The 12774-nt window shown below is 40.0% G+C and overlaps 1 protein-coding gene across 2 annotated transcripts in view; it reads right to left on the bottom strand.

The window, feature by feature from the left end:
- The window catches only part of cplx2a (complexin 2a), a 19797-nt gene extending 16252 nt beyond the window's left edge, over nt 1-3545 (bottom strand). The window contains exons 1-2 of one of the 2 annotated variants that reach the window (XM_015051620.1): nt 3328-3545; nt 2189-2274 (exon numbers count right to left, since the gene is read on the bottom strand). In XM_015051620.1, coding sequence (XP_014907106.1) covers nt 2189-2219 — 31 coding nt within the window. In that variant the 5' untranslated portion in view covers nt 2220-2274; nt 3328-3545. Of the gene's footprint in view, nt 1-2188; nt 2275-2990; nt 3089-3327 lie in introns of those variants that run through there. The other variant, XM_015051621.1, reaches the window with a different exon arrangement.
- Nucleotides 3546-12774: the final 9229 nt, after the last annotated feature.

The raw sequence follows: 12774 nt of genomic DNA, 5'->3' as shown, positions 1-12774 counted from the left end.
TATATATATATATATATATATATATATATATATGGCAAATAATTACAATATATATATATAAACATGAGGTGCACGTGTTTTGTTTACACCATAAATGCTAATGGAGGTTCAGCTTCACTAAAGTGTGAAGAGGAAAACGCAATTTCATACAATGTGTGAAAATGACTGTCACAGCAACTGATTTCATTGTTGGTTTTTTTTTCTCTATGGTTTCTATGATTATCCTGACGATGTTTATGAAATTCTAAATTTCAAACAATCTTTTAGACTTGCTTTGTGATGTACAGCTAACTTTAAAAGAAGAAAAAAATGGGTGTAACTCGTTAAGCGTGACAGCCGATTGCATTCCGGTTTCTGTTGGACTCCCCAGAATCGGACCTCGTTCTGCTTAATGAGGTGCTATGAAGGTCAACACCAGAACCCAACAGCAATGTGTGATATTGGTGGAGACCGAACTGAAACACATTCATGAATCTAGTAAATATTTGATTCTGGTCTCTTAATTAGCTCAAAAAATCTAACTTATGTTGCTTGAAAAAGTAATATGAATGTTTTGTGTTTTAGTCTGAAAACACAACATTATGTTATTGTTGCCAACTCAAAATGAAGTTTTTTATTTTTATTTTGGGTAAATGATTGGAGACCAGATACTTAAAGTATCGAATGTGTCTAGCAGTTAATATAATAAAAGCACTTTAAACTTGGAAACGCGTTTGTTTCAACAAACATTGCACATCTATTGCATGTGCAGACGTGTCTACATTATTGTTGAATTAAAACTAAAATCACAATTTAAACTAGAACTGCAAGCAGTTATAATGGCTTTCTCGCCTGACCCAGCAGGTTAAAAAGAATCAAGTTAACAAAAAATTTTATTTCAGATATTTAGATAAACTGAGCTGGTCCAGCTTTAAAGTGCTTATCCTAAAGTAAAATCACAGAAACTAGTCATTTTGAAATGTTCAGAGCTCAATTTTGTCCTGATTCACTTTTAAATAGTTAAAAGAATGTTATCAAGCAAATATATTGCAATATTTTACCTCTGTTACATATCTGACGGCAAAAACAGTGAAATATGTGAGTGTAATGAAATGAAATTAGAGCTGAAAAATGCCCTGATAAGCAATGACCATTGATGCTGTGTGGATCTTAACTAACATGTACTGACAGACTCTGAGCAGCAGATCAATAGATCCCTGGATTGATTATCTAACTGATTGGTTTGCTTCATTATCAGACCACCTCTACCCTCTCAAAATGATTTATAGTTCAACCTTTATGCTGAGTCGGTCGTTTTGTCGACATTCCGCTACATAAGGTCAATCAATCTAAATGGGAAAGGAACTGTAGGTTGAAAAAGAAAAAAAAAAAAGCTTCATCCCGCAGAGAATTGGTGTTGCACATCAAACTCTACGACTTTCTAAAGTTTCCCCCACCCACTGGAGCCGACCCGCTCACAAAGACAGGCACAAGCGCCCCTTTGCAGCAGACGTGAGGCACTGAACCCACCCACTCTCTCGAAATCTGGCATCTGCAGCTCGGACTTAAAACTTGCCTCCAACTCAATGCAGTTGATTTAAGAATTCACAGTGCGGCTGCAGGGCACGCAGCGGCTTATGTAGAGTGAGGCAGCGGCTGCCTCTCCTGCATCCCAATGAGATGACGGAGTGGGTGGTGGGGGGAGAACAGGGGGCTACATGTCAGCCCCTGCCGTTCAACCGTAGCCGGCTAACTGCTGCAACCTGGAGAGCGGCGGCTCGACGGCACGCACGACTGAGCCGAATGGGAGAGATCCCTGCATTAAAACGGCCGGTGCCACTTTCCTGATCTTTGCCTTGGAGCTAAAGCTGACAAGGTGGTTCAGTTGCAGAGCTATTATTAGGACTAATTAGAGGCAAATATTATCCAAGAGGATGGAGCTTGAAGGATGTAAAGGACAAAAACTCAATTTTTTTGCTCTAATTCTCTCCTGTCTTTGTAGCTTGCTTTCAAGGACTTTGACTTTTCTTTCCACATAAGTTACTCTGTGTGCGTATGTGAGAGTGAAATCTTTAGTTTGGTGCAGGATGCAAAAACAGCCCAACGTCCCACCAACAACTACAAAGCAAGCGCCGCTCGACAGCGTCCCTTTAAATCCTGAGCACTGCAGTGCTGTTAAATCAACCTCGCGCCAAGGCAGACGACTCACCTCCCAGCGCAGCTTTCATTATAAAATTCATGATGAGGCAGTTCTGCGTTCCCTTCCCTCAGTTGTCGACGTTATCGAGGACAGACCTGGAGCCAGGGGACAAAACACAGGAGTTTTAAACGGGATGGGGATCAAAGAAAGAGGGAGAGAATATATACACCATAAGCACCCAAAACCCAGTTTTACTACTGAATTGCTATAAATGTCCATCCACAGACTCGAGATCGTGTTTACTTTAGACTAACCCGGGCTCTTTCTGGAGCAGCGGTGAGTTTAGACGAGGCACCTGTGCCCTCGATTTACAACCTCACTCCATCTTGAGAGGATTTATGCTGACACCGCCTGACTTCAGAGTAATTCATCCTCATAAAACGACGACCAGAAACGAGGGAAGGAAGGTGAAAACAAAGGCAGGGTCGCGCTCATCCAGAGGCGGCTGCGTTTTGCATCCACTGGACCCTGAAGGAGCTTCACTTTGCACAACAAGGGAAAAAGCTTTGCAGAAATGTTTAGGACACTTTCATTGTCCTCCACTTCAGCATCCCTTATACCATCCTAACGATATTGTAAGACTTTTTATGAAACCAAATTTTTAGTAATCATACGTATAAATGTGCATTTTTTTTCACAATATGGAAGTTTATTCCTGTGAGATTCAAAACTCACGTTAGCTGTATGACACTGAGTTTCACGGAGGTTAAACAATCTAATTAATTTAAAGCTTGACTCCTGATTTGTGTACTCTCTCTCTATGTATAATTCAAAGGTAGTCTGTGCAGTCCTGCTGCATTCTCCTGCATACCCTTGACACTGCAGCACAGGCAGATGCGTTCATAACTTCCTGCATCAGAGTCGTTGTGCAGCAGTTGGAACGTCTTCCGATTGTTTCCTGATTTCGTCCCACTGCACCAGGACCCCCAGTTCCTCCTAGCTCAAACCCGTCCGGTCGTAACTAAGTGTTCTCATCCACTCTCACTTCACCTCCCGCTATCACCGCGTAGGACGGACAAAACCCAGCGCTGGAAAACATAAGTTACGTAAAAGAGAAGGTCACGCGAGCACAAGCATCCTCTGGTGAGAGGTGCAGAGACCTGCCACCGTCCCGTCCCGTCATCCAACATTCTCCCCGCATCATTTACCTGCTTTTTCTATGCTCCCCCCTTTCCTTGGCGCTCCTTGAATCAGCCGTCTTCCTTCGTCTCCTCGCCGGGAAGAAACAAAACGAGCGATTTACGCGTCTCAAGCGAAGCAATGTGCCCCTCTTTGTGCAAGCAGCACTCAGTTTGCAGTCATGCCGGCTGTGTCAGAGTCAAGGCTGCAGCGGAGGAGGAGGAGGAGAAAGAGGAGGATGGGGAGAGTCTATTCCTGCAGGACGAGGGGGAGAACATGCACAAAAAGGGGGAGGGGGAGGGGGAGCTACACGGATGATATGCCCTACCTCTTCAGTGTAGTTCAACTTCTACAGTGAGCACGAAACATTTAATTTGGTGCGTTCTAGTACTCTATTTTACTCGTGAATGCATGTGATTTGTACGATAAACGTGCTTAAATCTTTTTTTGTTTAGTCCTCCTTGTGCAGATCTTAGCTGTCCAGAAACACCTTGTGTCTCCTTGTGTCTTGCCAGTGGAAAGCCATCTGCATCGCTCCACTCTTAACTACCACCAGTTGTACTTTTATCCCCGCCAGGATTTGAGACCGTGCATTGGATAAACTGACGGACTATCACAAGGACTCGATCAGCCCGGTTCTTACTTCACTTTCTTTCACCCAGCAGCCTCACTGACCTGAATAACGAGTCCACCTGCTCGCCTGTCCCCAAACACACTCATCGCTGCCCTGACATCAAGGACAAATAACGTGTTTGTCGCCTGACCTGGATTCTGACTCTAAACTCTAAAATGAACTCATCTGGAGTTGTAAGTGCTTAAGTCGTTCCCCTTTTTTCTCATTTTCGTGGTGACATTTGGGCACGTGGTGAAGAAGACAACGAAAGAGCCCAGAAAGCTGTTAAACATTTCCCTCCGCCTGCAGCTAGTGTTCAAGATAAAGTTTTAACTGTTTTTTTTTTTTTTTTTTTCATCCTCAGGAAATCTATGGATGAGAACGAACTCTCATTTTTATTGGTCGCTAAGTGAACACCATGCAGTGAAACACATGATAGAACTGCTACAGATCAATACCAATGCCTGTTTAAATCAGTAAAATTGGTGATTAACATCAATTTATAACTTTATCGTGTTTAAAGTGTAAGGTCCATCTTACCAACCTTGAAAATTCTGGACAAAATATCTTTTTTAAAAAGCTATTTAAGGAGTTTGTGGTCCATAGGTTTCATTCTGCCTCCCTCACATTCTTCTTATCAAGGAAGCTCTTATTAGAACCAGAATAGGGGGCAAGATGTTATAAATTTATTCTTCATTTTCATTCATGATTTCTCTTACTTGCTATATGAGCTATTCATATTTTATTATGGAGTGAATCAAATGAAGTAGATGAAATGAAATAAAACATTAAATTACATATTTTAGATTAGCAGGCTTCAGCAGTTTAAGGTAAACCAGATGTAACTGCCTGAACATGGAATCAGCTCAGCTTTTTAATGATCATATTTCATGTTTTTCATTTGTTTGAAGAAGTTTAGTGTTGCTTCAGTTGTGAACAACTGCATGTAAAATGATGCTTTGAGAATTTTTTATTTTAATTTTTTTTTGTCTACAGCAGTAAATTATTTCCGTCTCCCTCTCAGCCGGTATTGAGCAGCGTTCACAGCTGCATCCTGCCGCTGCTTCCACTCTTTTTCTTTTTCCCGACTTCACTTGATGCCTTTTCAAGTCTGTGTCCAAACACAGATGTGAGATTGGGGCATAATCGATAGGCTACATCCTTTTTTTGTTATTTTTGTATTTCTTGTATCTAATAACACTCTTTACACATTTTTTTATTTTTATTTTTTTATTTTTTTATTTTTTTTTTCATTTTAAATGAGTCATTATTATGATTGGCATAGATATGATTTTTTTTATGACCCTGACTTTCTGGTACCCTTCCTTTGTAAATTTGGAACAGTCAAAATATAGCAAATGCACATTGTCACATTAAAATGGCAGCATGAGAAAGATTCAGGTAAAACGATGAGAACGTATTCTTCATCAGCAATTACGATGAAAGAGTTTTACTACACGCTCATCAACAAAACTATATTCAAAACATGTCTCTATCACTCTTTTGTTTCAGCAAAAAGAGAAATTTGTTCAGGTTTCACATGCATAACTGAGGTTATAGAACGGTGAGATGGAAACAAGTCTCCTAAGATCTCTGTACATCGTGGATTACATCCACGTGTGTAAGACACGGTGTCAGACAGCCCGTCTATACAGAAACAATCTGTGCATCCTCTGATTCATTAATCATGAAATGCTGAGCCTGGCAGGGTTAGAGCAGCTCTCGCTACAATGCAAAGGTAGATGGGAATCGATAAAAATCCTTAGGGGACACAGTCAGATTTATGGATTAGGACTTCTCATCAAAATGGAAGAAGAAGAAAAAAAACATCTGTAGAGAATAACTTAACAAGTCAAAAACATAATTAGTTTGCTGTGAAGAGTGCATCTCCAGAATCTGCCTTTTAACTCTAATATCAGAAAAATTATTAGGTATTGATGCACATCAATGACTGTGTGAGTGTGATTGTAAAGCTTATTTATTTTAGTAACTCAGATCCAAACAAGACACATAAAGGCACATTGTTTATTCCTGCTGTTTTTGATCATTAAGGTGCTTTGCCACTAATGAAATCCCCCGAACTGAATCGCTCACTTCTGCTGAAGTGTAAATGTTGCAAAGGGCCAACAAAGAAAGATGCTTAATGCAGAAGCTTTATGTTACGGCCCACACACTCCTGGGGGAAAGACTGTGCAGACTTGGCAGTTGTCCTGCAGACAGTCACTTCCACCGTCCACAAGAAATTAAGCCAAAAAAAGAAGAAAAGGAAACCGCTAAAGAAGCTGGCTAATCAAGCAGCGCTACATCCATGCATATCATTTTTAAGCTTAGTTGAAGAAAAAGTGTGTTAGTGCAGCAGAAACAAAATGTTCATGTGGCTTCTTTTTATGATTGCTTTTATGATACGTCTGGAATCTTGTCTATGACTAGGAGCTTATGCAAAAATATTACTTTGAGCAACTTTCACTGCATTTTACACACGAGAGGCTTTGGTGTTTAACGTGGGGTCGTTGAGGAAGTTTGATTATTCCAACTTCAGGGCGTATTCTTGATCATTTTTACAGTTTGCTAAAGAATCTGGCTTTTCAGAGTTCTTTATGCAAGCATACAACTGGAAATGTTCAGGGGGACACATGTATTTTTGTTGTACAAAAATACATGTGTTTTGCATTCCTTGTTCATGTGTTTGATTTTATACTGATGTCATGTTCGAAATAAAATAAATAAAGTTAAGTGAAAGGATAAGGTATGTTGTACAAGTGTAGGAGAATTAGTTCCATTTATTAATAAAAAAAACTTTTCTCGTGTCTTCTAAGCGCTACTACCTTTGACATTTCAGTAATTAACTTTAACTTTCTCCATTTATGCAAACTGAAGTGAAAGAAATACTGCTGTATAAACAGCAGCACACATTACAGAATGATTTTGGTGTTGTTTTTAATTCATTACCATATCTCACTCACTGTACTTTGAAAATCTGAAGATGCACAAACATTTGTTGATGTTTACCTGCGTGCGATCCAAGTGAGCTCACAGTTTCCAGCTCCAGAGATAAAACCTTTTTCTCCTTTTAATCACATTTTGAGCTCATTTTCACATATTAGGTGTTTTAAATATTAATGCTAGTCGTTTCCTGCCTCATACAACCCATCATTGACTAACCGACCACACACAGGGCTGGCTAGCTATTATTATTATTATTTGAAAACCCCTTGAAACCACACTGAGAAAGTTGTAATTTTCCGGCATAATGGACTTGCTTTATCATTTGTTGTAAGTGTGGGGATAAAAGTCTGACAGAACAGAACAAATATAGAAATTCTCGATGATCTACTGCTAGCTATCCTGAAACAACAGTGCTGCTCTCACCTGATCTCCTCACAGACCTCTTCAAATCTCTATGTAGTTAAAATCCCCAAAATAGCTCTGTGGATTCATAACTCGCCTCCTGTGTGCTGTGAAAGGTTCCTGTAATGATCTGCACTGTGATGAGGAGACAGTTTGATTTATGTGGGGATTTTTTTTTTTTTAGCTTCTTCTTGCGTAAAAATGCAAAAAATAACCACAGAAAAAAAGAAGTATAATCAACCTTGTTTTACTTGTATAAATCCACATGCCTCTAAAGCGGAAGCCCCTCATATTTTAAAGAACGGGGTTATATTATTAATGTTTCCTCTGCAGTGTCCTTTGTGCCGGTGCCAGCATCTTCTTCTGTGATGTTGTAGGTCATATCCCTCTTTGTGAAGGGCACAGTGGCCTCCGAAGCGATTCTCCTAAGTCCGACGGGAGGGGCGGGTTTTCTTTGGATATTAGGCTGCTGTCCATCATCCGTGCTGCACTCTGAGGTCCCCGGAGACACTGAAGGAGGGGAAAGGAGGAGCTGGAGGGAGGATGGAGAGTGGGGGAGAAGCGGAGGAGTTGCATGTAATTCTGTGTGTGCATGTCTATCAGCCGCTGAAGCCCCCAGACGTGGGGAGGTGTGCTCTGCTGCAATGCGTAAAGACATAACAGCTTCATCCAGATAGCAGACACGCTGACTGAAATGCCAAATGACTGACTGGTTGACAGGAAAGCATTACACGGCGCTTGTGAACTGACAGGCCATCTGATTGCCTTGCTGACTTCGATTTTTTCACAAAAGATTTCATTATTTGGAGAGTTAAGCTTAGAGGAAAACGATTAGAAAGAATTTTGGGAAATTTATTTGATCATAGTAAATAAAATTACTGCAGTTGAAACAAACTTGAAGCGAAGTTTGTGGTGTGTTGGATTTATCTCAAATGCTGGCGCTCCGATCTGGGAACGATGCGACATCCGAGCTGACGGTTTTTAATATTTTCGACTTGGAAAATCGGGTCAAGTTTCAAACCGTAATTTCCCCCTGGAAGTCAAAATTCTGATGTGTAAAGTTAGCTGTCGGCTAGCAGTTACATGTTTGGTATCCAATATGGCTGCCATGTGGAGAAAAGATTATAGAGACTTTATCAACACAACAGTTTGTGTCTCATCAAATGATTGTCGAGCATAATGCTGTTCAATAGTTATTTGCGAACATGTTATTTCAGATTAGATGTAGAGTTCAATTCATTAGCGCTGGCCAGTTAGCATCGCAACAACAGATTCCTCTGTTTTTCAAACTTACTCTCTACTTGAGCACGACATCACTAGAAAATCCCAGCTTAAACCTCTCTGTGGATAGCATCAGACCTCCTCTGACACTCAGTACTGTTTGTGATGCTAGCTGCTACTAGCAACAAAAAGCAGACAGCAACCTACTTCTCTCTGTTTTATGCATCAAAACACTGCAGGAACATACTCATATGTGAGTATGTGAGCGTGTAATTGGTCAGAATTTCATCGGTGTGTTTGTTTATAAGGAAAACATCACGGCTCAACCTCCAGGAGCTGGATTTACAGCTAGAGATCACAACGGATAGTTTTTAGGATCAATTGTCTGAGACCGTGTTGGACTAAAACATAAAGAAACAATTGCATACAAGTTGATTTACTGTATAATCGAAATTTATTTTTACCAAAACTTTTGATTGATTTTTGTAAAAAAAATAAAAAATTCTTGCACCACATTACATTTAGCCCCCAAAATTTAAAGTAACAAATCCTTTGTACAGTTTTATCATAAAACACTTAAAGTTCTTTATCTTGGCAGTCTGAGTATCTGGCCTTAACAGAAGAACCTCAATAAAAAAACAAAACTCTCCATCAACAGAGTGACTGGGTTTCCACCCAAGCATGACATCATCAGAGCCATATTGTGGTGTCAAGAGGTCCTTCGCTCCCGGAGGTCCAACAGGAGGACAAGGGACTGGGGAAGGAAGCTGCTCAGTGTGTCAACTGGAAAACCTCCAGTGACACCGAAAGACATAAACAAGTGTGAAACTGTGAGGATGTCATGTCTCCTCGGGAAGAGCTTCCTGACTTACAAGAGAAGCAAAAGAAAATCTTGTAAAGTAAATGAGAGTGAAAGGACAAATGATGATAATGCTGTCTCTCAAAACTCTCAACTACTGTGCAGCTCCTTTTCAGGTCCTGTTGACGCCGATCACCGGGCAACAGAACCGCCCCCCTGCATCGCCCGCATCCCTGAGCAGCCGGGCGCAGGCCGAGCAAATCCTCCCGCTGCCTCGGTTCTGATTTATACTCGTCCTCTCTGCACCTGCCTGTGAGGGGAGAAATAAAATACCGCAGGAGGCAGGGCTCCCCCTTTCTCCTCCACAACAACGGCTGGAAAGCGTCCAGACTGGAGTGCATCATGCCCTAGAAAGCAAGTGCAGTGGAACTGTCACGGAGCAATGCGGAGTGGAGGGCAGGGGGAGAGTGGAAGAGCGCCGGCGGCCGGATTCACGCCCACCGCTCTGACAGCTACGAGCTCACAGGTCGTGGTGCAAGTAGGTGGTGAAACCAAGAGATTTGGAAAATGGTTTTCTGCATCAGCTGCTGCACTCTCGTCATTATGTAAAACGTGCAAACAAAAGAACTGTTTTATAAAGAAAAAGTGCAAAAAAGTGGATGCTTTAAGATATTCCGACTCATCAAATCAAACTAACAAAAATAAATTTTTAAAGACTTAAAAATGTCTCTTAGCAAAAGTATTCACACCCTTTGAACATTTTGTCACATTACAACCCGAGATCAGCATAAAAAATGCGCATAATTTGCATATTTGAATGAAATTCGATTCAAATTCAGTTTTTCAAACATGAAAATGGAAAAACCTCAATCCTTTCATCCGTAGTGGACAGCCATCTAAAAGCCATTTTTTTGTGTTTCTTATGGGTTTTTATGTTATAAAGGCACACAGACCACTGAAGTGGACCATACATGGTCCATCGTTCAATATATTGCCAACTACTGGCCATCCACTGCAAGTGCAAGATTTTTTTTTGTTAAATCCAATATGGCAGGCAGATAAAAAGCATGCCGACCAACTCAAGGTTGTCCAGTCCGCCCTTCTACTGTAGAAATCTCTTCCAGAAAAAATGTAACATCAAGTAACATCACCCCTATAGGGGTTACTTGATGTTACTTGATGTTATTTTCCAAATAACAACTTTGTATTTAGAGATTATAACTGATCACCTAGAAAAAAAACATCCTAGATTTTTATTTTTTTTTTTTTTACAATTTTTTTTCCTATCCTTTTTTATGCCTTAAGAAAATTCAAAATAATTTGGAAAAAAAAAATCGTGACATAAAGAATTCTTTTTCATGCATGAAAGGGTTAATTTCGAAGGGTAACCAATAGATTCTCAATTAGATTTTGGCCTGGACTTTGACTATGCCACATGGATATTCTTTCATCTGAACGATTCTAGTTCAGGTAGATGTATTTATTTATTTTTTTCATGTATTAAGTCTTTTGCTGCCTCTAACATATTTTCTTCTATTAACACAGTTATTGAACTGATTGCTGTGATTCATAATGATTGCTGTGCATGAAGCCTTCACAGACACTAAACATCACACAAATGGACTCGGTTTACTTATAAGGAGACTTTGTGATATCGAGTCAAAGTGAATTTTATTTAGAGAAGCTGGTGAACAGAAAAAGAAGGTTTACGTTGGCCATTCGTTGCGACTGTCTTGTTATTCAGCCCTGCAGGAACAGAGGCTCAGAGAGCTGAATGTGCTCTATAGAGGGGCATTTCCATCTGAGGAGGCAATTTGCACTCCAGGCAAATCCTGGCATAGTACGTCTGACTGGACGTTGATGTTTAATGGATGCTCCTTTCAAAAAAAAACACAAAAAAAACAGAAAATCTTTTATCAGAGATTTAGATGTTTTAATCTTTGTTAGGAACAAAGTGTTTTGCAGAAGAAGAAGAAAAAAGGCTAAATGTCTTCTTAAATTATCCTGCTTGGTGTTCTTTAAGTTAATCTCACCAGATTTCATCGAAGTGATTTTAAAAAAAGAAAACAAGAACAGCCTCGACCCGGAGAGAGCGAGCCAGGGAGATACGAGCCTCGGCATCGTCAACCTTGTGCTGTGCAAGGAAGGCGTAGATGCGGGTAGAAATGAATTTGGGTGTGCAGTTTTTTTTTTTGGTTTTTTTTGTCACAGCAGGAGAAGCCAGTCTGTGTGTTCGTGTGTGTGTTCGCTGGCTGCTCACAGAAGTCATCCTAATTAATAGTAGAGTGTGTTTGGCTTAAAGCAACATTCCTTAAATTAGAAAGCACAATGCTGTCCAACTTGGCCAGATGAACGACACACATTAGTGCCCGTGTTTCTGTGAATATCACTAATGTTGAATCAATTATCTCTGTCTGTCTAATCTGTCAACATTCATGCTTTATGAGCTGCAGTCGTCACGTTTTTATTTTTGTCATCTTTCTTTTTGCGTAGTTCATTTCTTCCTCTTTGCCGCCACCACACACACACACACACACACACACACACACACACACACACTCTCCATGGATTGATGGCGTTGATGAGGACGATTGTGCTGACACAGCAGTCTGGCAGTAACCAGTTCTAATGTCTGGAGACAGTGAGAGTATGTTAGGGTGCAATGGCACCTTTTTGGTCAGCAGAAACTATTAGTTTTTTATATACAGTATCTCCTTTCAAGAATTTTTTTTTTAAATTAAATCATACGATAGTGGATTTGTTATGTCTATTGGTAGCATATCAGGAAATAATTCACCTACTCTTATGGATGGACTAAACAACTCTTAGTCTTGCATTCACACCCCCTTTTCTACATTTTGCATGGTTACAACCACAAAACCTCAGTGGTTTTTCTTTTGAGTTTATATATAAAACGTCAACACGAGTTTATTCTTTTTTTAAAGTAAAGGAAATTACAAATGATTTCTTTCTCCCCTTTTTTTCTGTCTTTGTGTTCATTACATTTGAAATAAACCAAAAGCCATTTCTAATAAAGTGGCGAAAGCCTTAATGATAATAGTTGTGAGCGCGGCACTGTCGGACACGTTGAGAGAGATTAAATGACATCTGAATCACTGATGAGGTGAATTTAAAAAAAAATAGGTTGCCCTGGGGTTTTATTAACAGGGAATCTAAGTAAAGGGGTCTGAAAAAAAAATGCTCACCACACTTTTCAGATTTTTATTTGCAAAAAGGAAGCAAAAATGTGCCCGGTTCTTTTCCACTTCGCAATCATGTGCTGCTTTGTGTTAATCTATAAAATACACTGAAGTCTCTGGCTATAAACACACAAAACATGAGGAACTTCAAGAGGTTTGAATGTTTTTGCAAGGAACTCTGTCCTTTACTCCAGGAAAGCATTTTAATTTCAGTTGTTTCATTTTAAAGTGACACACAAACGCAAAAAAGACTCCCTCTGAATTGTGTTACTGTTTCCTTTCAGAATATTGATCG

Source organism: Poecilia latipinna, unplaced genomic scaffold, assembly GCF_001443285.1.
Source record: "Poecilia latipinna isolate Pla-1442-1.1 unplaced genomic scaffold, P_latipinna-1.0 Scaffold1056, whole genome shotgun sequence".
Taxonomy (NCBI): Eukaryota; Metazoa; Chordata; class Actinopteri; order Cyprinodontiformes; family Poeciliidae; genus Poecilia; species Poecilia latipinna.
The sequence above is the reverse complement of the archived record's forward strand: the minus strand, read 5'-3'. Positions and strand labels throughout refer to the sequence as shown.